Below are 8979 nucleotides of genomic sequence, written 5' to 3'. Positions count from 1 at the left end.
ATGCTTTGAAATAAATCATCATGTCACTGGACAACAGACACACACTGATGACACCTGATGGCATCCTGGTTTGATCGTCTATCTCTGCTGATGCACTTACCCCATCCACTCCAATCAATTACTGCCATTACTCCTATTATGGAGGAGAAAAAGCCACTCCACTTGTTTACATATTTGCATTTTAGGAGTAATGGCAGGATAAAATGTAGTTACATGGCTCAAATCACTCAGAGGATAGAAGATGGAAGAAAACCTCCCAGTTTGCTGAGAAATCAGGAGCAGATTAAAGCAGCATCTATGCAGTTTACATGTGCGAGAAAATGTAGTGCAAAGGCTAAACACGGCCCATCAGTATGAAAGAAGAGGAATCTAAAGAAATCACTTATCGTGTAGAAAAAGAGAGTTTCTCCATAATTTTACTCGGCTCTCTATGAATAGCTCTGATTGCTTCTTGTGCAGTCTATAAAGTGGAGCTAGACTTCATAAACACTCAAAGCACAACAGTCGCTAACAAAATTATTTTAATGGTGCTGAATAATTCATTGATTTCAGATTATGCATGGCGTGTTTTGATTGGACGCTACAAATGATCATGTAAGGGAAGAACAAGTGGATTGCATTACAGAGCTGTGTCGGTGAAAATCGAGAAATGGTTAGAATGATCTCCTGGGTGTCATAAAACAAGCCATAATGGCAAGACTTGGCTCAGATCTAACCTTGGCTTGACTGTCTACTTGGCAGCATCTGAAGACACTAAAAGACAGCCAATTCCTGAGCTGAGGTCAGCATTGGTTCACAGTATTCAGAGTTCCTTTAGATAGTGTTTTACATAACTTTTTATTGGTTGTTGGCATATCCACACTCACTTATACTGGAGCTATGTTTGCTTGAGGACCACAGTAGTTAGTGCTGATGTAGGTAGACATTTCGATTTCTAGAATAGGATGAGACACATCTGGATTTTCTGTTTGATATCCAGCTGTGAAAAAGGTTTATTTGGTTAAACAAAACTGTTACATTGGCAGCAACTTTGTGTCAAAACTTGTAATGACTATTCATGGCAACTTTATCAAAATGGAGTCCCTCCTCTGTCTTTGTACTAATCTGCATCTTCATCTCCACCTCCACCCCATCCTTTGCCCTTTTTCTTCTTTTTCTTCCTCTCATCTTCCACTTTGTACTTCAGTCTTCTCACAGGGTCACTCCAGCTGCGCATTGACTCCGGCCCAAAGTCCTCGCTGATCATGAAGTTCCTGTCGATGAGCTCTGATGCTTCCTTCCAGTTGCGGTAGCAGTCTGGGCCGAGGCTGAGTATCTCCTCCACTGCATTAGGGATGAGGATGGAGCAGTCTGGACGCAGCACCACCACTGTGGGCAGCTTTTCCACATTAAACATGGCCTCCAGTTCTCTGTGGACACACACACACACACACTGGTGCACACATTGGCATGAAACTAATGTATTTACACAGCTAGGTGTATTTACATTACAATCATCCACCAGCAGGTTGTGCACACAACTAAGGAACCAGTCCCACACACCTCCTGTAGGGGTCCTCGTAGGCCAAGAACAGGCACTTCTTGGGAAGCTCTCTGAGGAAGATTTCTTGCTGTTCCTCCGACTGGTCCAAACTGAGGGATTAAAGAAAAAGGAAGATGGGAAATGTTGGACGAAAACATGCACTCCATGTCCAGAAAACCTATCCAAAATATTTGTTTGTGTACTCCTATCCTTAGGAGGATATTTGCCTCTCACAAAATAGGCAACGACTAAAAAAAGAGAAGGACTAGAATCTGCACACAGAATAAACACTTAACTAGATTAGGTTTAGGTTTTAGGGTTTGGAAATAGATGTAGTGATCCAGTGCAAGTCAAATGCAAGTGTGTGTGTGTGTTGTACCTAATGTACAGGAGAACCAACTGAGCAGAGCGATCCACGTAGGATTCATCTGTCAACTGTTTGAAGAAGTCTGCTAGCGTGGGAGCAAACTGCTGGCATCTCTCGCATGTAGCAGATGCAAAGAAGAGCATCAGGATGCGGTTCTGCAGGCGCATGATGATTTCATTTTCTGTGTCCAGCTCATCCTGGTTCTTGTTGTTCTTCACCAAGACACGGTCAATGAACAAGTCCACCATGATGATGTAGGAGGGCCAATACTTATAGGAAGGTAGATGAAACAAACAAACACTTTATTTACATTGACAGATAAATGCACTGCATAGTATAAGGTGCAGTGGTGTATTGTAGTTTCAACAGCTATCATGATGGGCCCTTGTATATCCTGTCTGTCCCCAGTCCGTCTATCGTATCGTGTTGTCACATGATCACATAGAGACTTGACTAGAGGGGTGGCTGTGGCTCAGAATGTAGAGCGGGTCGTCCACTAATTTAGATGTTCGACGGGTCGATCCCCGGCTCCTCCAGTCTGCATGTCAAAGTATCCTTGGGCAAGATACTGAACCCCAAATTGCACCCAAAGGCCTCACCATCTGTGTATGAATTGTTGAATAAGATATGTAGTGTAAAAGAAGTAAGTACAGTCCATTTACCATTATTATTTACACGGGATAACAACTTCATACATATTACCCAACAATCATCACTGCATATCTGTATATGACAATTATACAGAAGAAAAGAAGAAATTATTGTTAGTAGTTGTTAATTGTTAATAGCTTTTGTCTAATTAATTGTTTATAGTTTTAGGGACTATTTTAGCCCTCAAACGTGGTTTTACCCACAGAGATGGTTTCTCCTTTTCCATTTTTAATTGAACATGAGTTCTTTTTTTAACACAGTCGTATGTCTGAGCTGGCGATCTGAATCACTCGCTAGGGCCCGTTTCTTGCCAACACATTGTTGGCCTGTTCCCTCTTTGGGCTCCCCTCACACACAGGCCCTAGTGCACCTGCTTTGCCTGCATTGTCTATATTCGCACCTCTGATATAGTGACAGGAAATACACAACAAACAGATACTTGTGTGGGTTTTTTACATGCATACATATCAGTGCCCAGCCTGAAGAAAGCACAGACAACCATAACACACAGGAGAATGTGTTCAAACAAAGTTGGGAAATTTGCAAAGGTTTATCCAGCATACGGTGTGATTTGATGACTCTATAAATTAGACTGTATGTATTGCATTCAGTCAGATTTACAAAACCACCTCCCATTAATCATTTGAGTACATCTTGCTTGCTGTTAAATCTGATAATCCTCACAGTTGCTTACCTCTTACAAATATTATCTCCCCTTGAGGCCGCAAATCCAAAAAGAGAACAGCCTTCAAACTATCGGATTTTTTTTTCTTTTCTTTTCAACTCTTCCTGGGTCGTACTTGAATCAGTTCCCAGACTGTCAGTTCATATCGCATTCACTCATTGACTGCGTCTCCTTCACCTTGATGATGGCACTAGCTGCACACTCCCTCTTCCTTTCTTTGTGTCTCTGTGCTCAACCTCCCCTCCTCTGTCTGGGAGGGATTGAAAGACAAGGTGACAGAGGGACAAAGGACATGAAGTGCTCATAGTGATCCGAGTGTGCGCCTGTGTGCGTGTGTGTGTAAAGCCAGTGACTGAGCGAGACAGAATAGGAATTACAGAATGAGAGACGTGCTTAAAAAAATAAAAAGATCTTAATGAAGTGAGCCACAGCGAGACCTTTATTATTCAGTAACTAATGGAGGAGCAGGACCACAGGGAATATCTGGTTAGTGATAGTCTGATTCACTCTACTGGGAACAGCACACTGTAGCACATGAAGCCACAGCAGAGACATACAGACTCAATTTGTGTTTGCAGAACAGAGAATTTGATCAATGCAACTTATGTGTGCTGCAATCTTACGTATTGTACCTTAACTAGTTAATTACAAAATAAAAAATATCTCAAGAGACACAACAGGAAATTGCAAAATATTGCTAAAATTAATAAATACAGTCCTTGACAAAATATTCATTTAAATTTTAAAACAATAGCAGGCGCCAGCGCCTAAATGTGGATATATACTTTATATATGTAAATTACATAGATAGATAGATAGATAGATAGATAGATAGATAGATAGATAGATAGATAGATAGATAGATAGATAGATAGATAGATAGATAGATAGATAGATAGATAGATTATTGTTGAAACTGTTTTCTGGCCACCTGATGAATGCAAGGCCAATATTCACTCTGATTTTAGTTCTGCTTTGGTCTCCACCAACTGCTAAGACAAATAATATCTCTAGCTGAAAACAGCAGCCTGATGCCATTGGGAATGTGGTGGATGTGAATTAATGACCCGAATTACTCCAAAAAGATTGAGCTAGAAAAGGTAAAAAACACAAATATTGATTTGTGGAGATATAAATTGGGTTTTGGTGGTTCAGAAATGTTTGAGACATGTACTGCACATATATATCCCTGTGTTTGAGAACAGACATTTGCTCTGATGACTGAAAACCTCTCCTACCAAGTTAACAGTCATTAGTTGCAAAAGACTGGACTGGATCGTATTTTGTAAATTATAATAATAATAATGAGAAGAAGACAGTCTCCATTAAAATTTACAGTATGTAACAGTAGAAACAGTAACAGTAGCATATTACCTCAGTCCTATTTCATTCCTTTCAAAGTTTTGTGTGATCTGTGCAGGGAGGCGCAGTTATGTTATGTCTCTACATGTCTCTGTCTCTACAAGACATCTCTTACCTCTGACAACACAGTGGAGGTCTTTACAGTGTTGACTTTCTTTTTTCTTTTTCTTTTTTTCTTTTTTGCTTAATTCCACTGTACATGCCATTGCAGGCAGACAAAATGGGTGTTACTTAAAGAGGCTGCAGCATCAGTAACCAAGAATGAAGTATTTATCAGGCTGGACCTGCTCTAAGACAATCAACACTTTTATATACATATATATTTATATATTTGTCTGTTTCTCCTTATCTATTTGTCCATATTCCTTTATCTCTCTCTCGCCTCTTTGTATCCCACGTTCCATCTTTCTCCTCTTCCTCCTCTTCATATGCACCTTTGCCCTTTGCCCATAACTTCCACCATCTCTTTTTCCTCTTGTCATCCTCTGTCTTGTATTTGAGTCTCCTCACAGGGTCAGTGGCGCTGCGCAGATTTAAGTTGTCGAACTCCTCATTGAGCATGAAGGTCCTCTCAATGAGCTCTGCGGATTCCTGCCAGTTTTGGAAACAGTCGGAACCCAAACGACAGATTTCCTTCACAGCATTTGGAGAGAGGATTGAGCCGTCAGGGCGTAGGACCAGTACTGTTGGGACATCCTTCACCTTAAACATGGCCTGCAGTTCACTGAAAAACAGAAAGACACACACACACACATGGGTATGGCAATGTACACTATTCATGCATAAACAATTATAATGACATCAGAAATTGTCCTGATTTTTTTCAGCCTGCTTTGATCCTCATATAGCTTTAGAAACATACACTTAAACAGGTATACATGCAAATACAAATACAAATATGTCCACAAAAACATTCAAAATATCCACAAACTCTCTTTTTTGCAATCAACCTACATCCTGTATGGGTCCTCAAAGGCCAAAAACAAAACCTTTTTGTGCAGCTCTTTGAGCACTCTTTCCTGTTCCTCCTCTGATTCATCCAGGCTGGAGAGAGGAGATAGAAATGGAAATCTCATGACTGATAAAGCAGTGTGAAGATTATGCAATCACATGTGATAAAAGAGAAGGAAAGATAGAGACCTGATGTAAATGAGTGCGAACAGTTTGGGGTATTCGATGTACGCTGGATCTTTCAGTCTCTTAAAAAAGTCATTGAGAACAGGTAGAAACTCCTGACACTTGTCACACTTAGCAGATGCAAAGAACAGCAGAACGATGCGGTTTTCGAGAATGCCAATGATCTCACGCTCCGTGTTGAGCTCATCTTGGTCCCAGTTGTTCTCCACCAGAACTCTGTTTAGGAACAGGTCCACCATGATGAAGGGAATGGATGGGAGAGGCCCTCTGTGGAGAAGAGATGGGGAAATACAAATGTGTTGACATGTGCTACAATATACACATGTGCTCTTGATCATGGCATAGACTAGATTACTGTCTGCATGCATGCAAGAAAAAGCTTCTGTTACAGTGTTTGATATCTTCCATCTCAAAGATAATGAGCATAAAGCTGCTGCGCAAATACTAGTCTATAAAATTGTGAAGTGTGAAATTTTATTGTGTCACATATGCTCCATTAGAACCTAAAAAACGTAATAAAATTCCTAAACAGGAATAAAAATAAAAGGAAAACATGTTAAATATTACTTAATCAAATGTTTACTAAACAAGAACTCTGCCTCATCAGGACTATGTGGGTGTGGTTGGATCAGATTTGATTTGCAGCGGCAGCACAAGTAGAGAAAACTGCACAACTGTCATGATTTCTATTCAAATGTTGCTGAACAAAAACAGTTTGACACTTTCACAGATTCTAATGATGCAGTCCATCACTCAGAATAAAAGACTGCCTATATTGCTCCCATATTTATCCTAAACAAAGTAGCTGTGCAGCAGATGAAGGTCTTCATACGTATTCAGAACAAAAGCAACTTTCATAAACTTGGTGTGAGATGAATCATTGTTTGGCAAGATTTTAATTTCCTACCTGAATATATCTGTCTCTGGCGCCTTTATCTTTGATTGTCACACATGGATGAATGATCTAGATGTTGTTATAATGGTGACATGTTTTCAGAAACAAAATGAGATCTGGACACTCTGGCCTTTGATATGTTTTAATTACATTATCGTTTGACTTTAATGTACCCAGTACTCATGTACAGTACTCAGTACCCATGCTGAGGGGATTGCCTTAATGAAATGAAGGAAATTGTTTGATTGGTTGAGTAGGAAGAGGAAAAACACTGAACCGTGTGAGTTAATAGACCCAGAAATGTAACCAACTCAATATTTTGAAAAGGTAACAACAACATTTTGGTGGATGGTCCCTTTAAGTGATGCCGCTTTTTAAATGAATGATGTTCATTTTAATGTTGTGCCCAACTAAGGGACATCTAGTCTATAAGCTACAATAGTTTTTGTAGTCAAAATAAGTAACACAGCAGCCCAGCCAGGATCAGCTGGTCAGGCTGGATCCGTCATTTATGGTGTAGTGTTTTCTGAGAGCAGACACACAGCTCAGAACAAAAAACTACATAAGAAATACATTTCAGATATAAAAATAAAATTCAGGCCTAACAGCTCAGAAATGTGCTTTATCTGTCTCAGCCAGCCTGTATTTCACTGTCGAAGTAGTCGCTGCAGGCTGTGAATTGACAGCGATAACCTCACAAATTAGATTTGGCTCTCTGGCTCTGAGCTGTGCCAGATCCATTTGAGACTACAACTCTGCACTGAAACTTCCAAGGCTGATGTAGAAGAAATATGTCTGAAATTGAGCAGGATTGCATCTTACCTGGGAAAAAAAGAGGGGATTTACTGGAAGACTCAGAAAGGTCAGCGCTTAAATCCTACATTTGGAAAAAGTATTTCACAATCATCCAGTTCCCTTTTTGAACCTGATCGATAGCACCTGATATATACTGCCAACACTGCCTTGTTTTGTTAGTAGCAAATTTAATAGGCCATCAATCTTTATATGTACTATGGCAGCTGCATATACCACAAGTAATTTACCTCACCTTGAAACTCCTCGACTCCTACAAGAAAAGAAATATGTCCAGCTTCCCCTCTCATTCAAGCCATTGAATTCTTTCTTTGATTTGCTTTCTTTGAATCCGTTGATGTTTGTTATTTTAGTGACACCTTTCCATGACTCTTCACCTCGCTCTCTCTGTAATTTCTTCACCCTGCACTCTCTGAGGGAGATTACAGATGGAGGTGTGGCAGTGCTGTAATTCAGAGGCAGAGTTTGCTCCAGTGTGTGTGTGTGTGTATGTGTGTGTGTCTTAAAACACCAGCTGAACAGTAGCAATCTTATTACTTAAAGAGACGAAGGGAGGGAGGAAAGGAAGGATGAAGAAATGGGACAAATTGGATTGCAAAGAGAAGACTGACAAGGTTAAATGGGTAGGAAAAAAAAGGCAGACATGCTTTACAGTAAGTAAAGCCTCCTAAACTGCTTCACATCTTTCCTTCACAGCCAAACAGTGATATTTGTTCTCTTACTAATTACTGATGTCACTCTTTTACCCCTCAGAGCTCTGTAATGATTCTTTAGCATCCTGTTATCAAGGTGATTTGACAGCCAGGATGCAGAGCGTCGAGGAAATGAACTGAGGCAGTCGATAGTCCGGCCTGGTTCTAGTAAAACCCCCAGCAGGTCGTACTGTAAAATAGTGGCTATTGATCTGCAGAGCCTCTTGCAGAAAATACCTGGCTTAATCTCAGAGAGGGGTGAGGTAAATATAGAGATGGGGAGGGAGAGAAATCTAATAGGATTAGTCTGAGTCACAGACTTGTGCCAATACACGTGGACACACACATAAACACACACACACACACACAGGTCCTCCCATGACAAAATAAACATAAACATACTGTGGACAGCAAATCACACAAGCTAAAGCATTTCAGTCCATGTTCGCTGCATGTTGGCCTCCACCACTTCTGACAAGACTGAAATGTCTTTCAGTGTCCACAGGTGCTACCATTATGTCAAAATGTGTCCAACACTCTATGATCAAATACCTGCAAAAATAATGAGCCATCATCATGTTAGCCTGTACCTAAACACCAGAGTGTAGCTACCACACAGTGGTAAGCCCGTCCTGTATTGTGTATGTCAAATCTATATATTTATATAAATATAAAGTATATATATTTTTCTTTTCTAATTTGATGGTAAAGTGTTTCGGATGCAGATTCATGAAACTGTATAACAGTCAGTGTAGCAGGGTCATGCCTCACAGGTTAACAGTAAATGAGGGATCTTCTGTGTAAACACAGTGAGAGAGGAGGAGTAATGGTGGCCTGCTGCTGCCCAAACTGGCC

The 8979-nt window shown here is 40.3% G+C and overlaps 2 protein-coding genes across 2 annotated transcripts; both read right to left on the bottom strand.

Moving 5' to 3' along the window:
* Nucleotides 1-568: 568 nt before the first annotated feature.
* Nucleotides 569-3889, bottom strand: LOC104925401 (nucleoredoxin-like protein 1). Its single transcript, XM_010739014.3, has 4 exons — nucleotides 3235-3889; nucleotides 1902-2158; nucleotides 1543-1632; nucleotides 569-1409 (listed from the first exon to the last, which is right to left on the bottom strand). Exons 2-4 carry the CDS (start codon nucleotides 2135-2137, stop codon nucleotides 1100-1102), a joined length of 636 nt encoding a protein of 211 aa, XP_010737316.2. The 5' UTR covers nucleotides 2138-2158; nucleotides 3235-3889; the 3' UTR covers nucleotides 569-1099.
* A 240-nt stretch (nucleotides 3890-4129) lies between these two features.
* LOC104925400 (nucleoredoxin-like protein 1) lies at nucleotides 4130-7793 on the bottom strand. The gene is made up of 4 exons (XM_010739013.3): nucleotides 7668-7793; nucleotides 5728-5991; nucleotides 5542-5631; nucleotides 4130-5311 (listed from the first exon to the last, which is right to left on the bottom strand). Exons 2-4 carry the CDS (start codon nucleotides 5961-5963, stop codon nucleotides 4933-4935), a joined length of 705 nt encoding a protein of 234 aa, XP_010737315.2. The 5' UTR covers nucleotides 5964-5991; nucleotides 7668-7793; the 3' UTR covers nucleotides 4130-4932.
* Between the last annotated feature and the right edge of the window lie 1186 nt (nucleotides 7794-8979).

This window comes from Larimichthys crocea, chromosome X (genome assembly GCF_000972845.2).
Source record: "Larimichthys crocea isolate SSNF chromosome X, L_crocea_2.0, whole genome shotgun sequence".
NCBI classification, from domain to species: domain Eukaryota; kingdom Metazoa; phylum Chordata; class Actinopteri; family Sciaenidae; genus Larimichthys; species Larimichthys crocea.
Note: the sequence above shows the minus strand (reverse complement) of the source record. Positions and strands in the feature narration are given on the sequence as shown.

Bases quoted from the DNA above. Each gene is read 5' to 3' on its own strand.
- LOC104925401 (XM_010739014.3), bottom strand. From the start codon at position 2,137: ATGGTGGACTTGTTCATTGACCGTGTCTTGGTGAAGAACAACAAGAAC. The intron at 1,633-1,901 runs GTACAACACACA...TTAATCCCTCAG, and splicing joins TTGGTTCTCCTGTACATTAG to TTTGGACCAGTCGGAGGAAC. The intron at 1,410-1,542 runs GTGTGTGGGACT...GTGTGTCCACAG, and splicing joins TACGAGGACCCCTACAGGAG to AGAACTGGAGGCCATGTTTA.
- LOC104925400 (XM_010739013.3), bottom strand. From the start codon at position 5,963: ATGGTGGACCTGTTCCTAAACAGAGTTCTGGTGGAGAACAACTGGGAC. The intron at 5,632-5,727 runs GTCTCTATCTTT...TCCTCTCTCCAG, and splicing joins TTCGCACTCATTTACATCAG to CCTGGATGAATCAGAGGAGG. The intron at 5,312-5,541 runs GTAGGTTGATTG...TCTGTTTTTCAG, and splicing joins TTTGAGGACCCATACAGGAT to TGAACTGCAGGCCATGTTTA.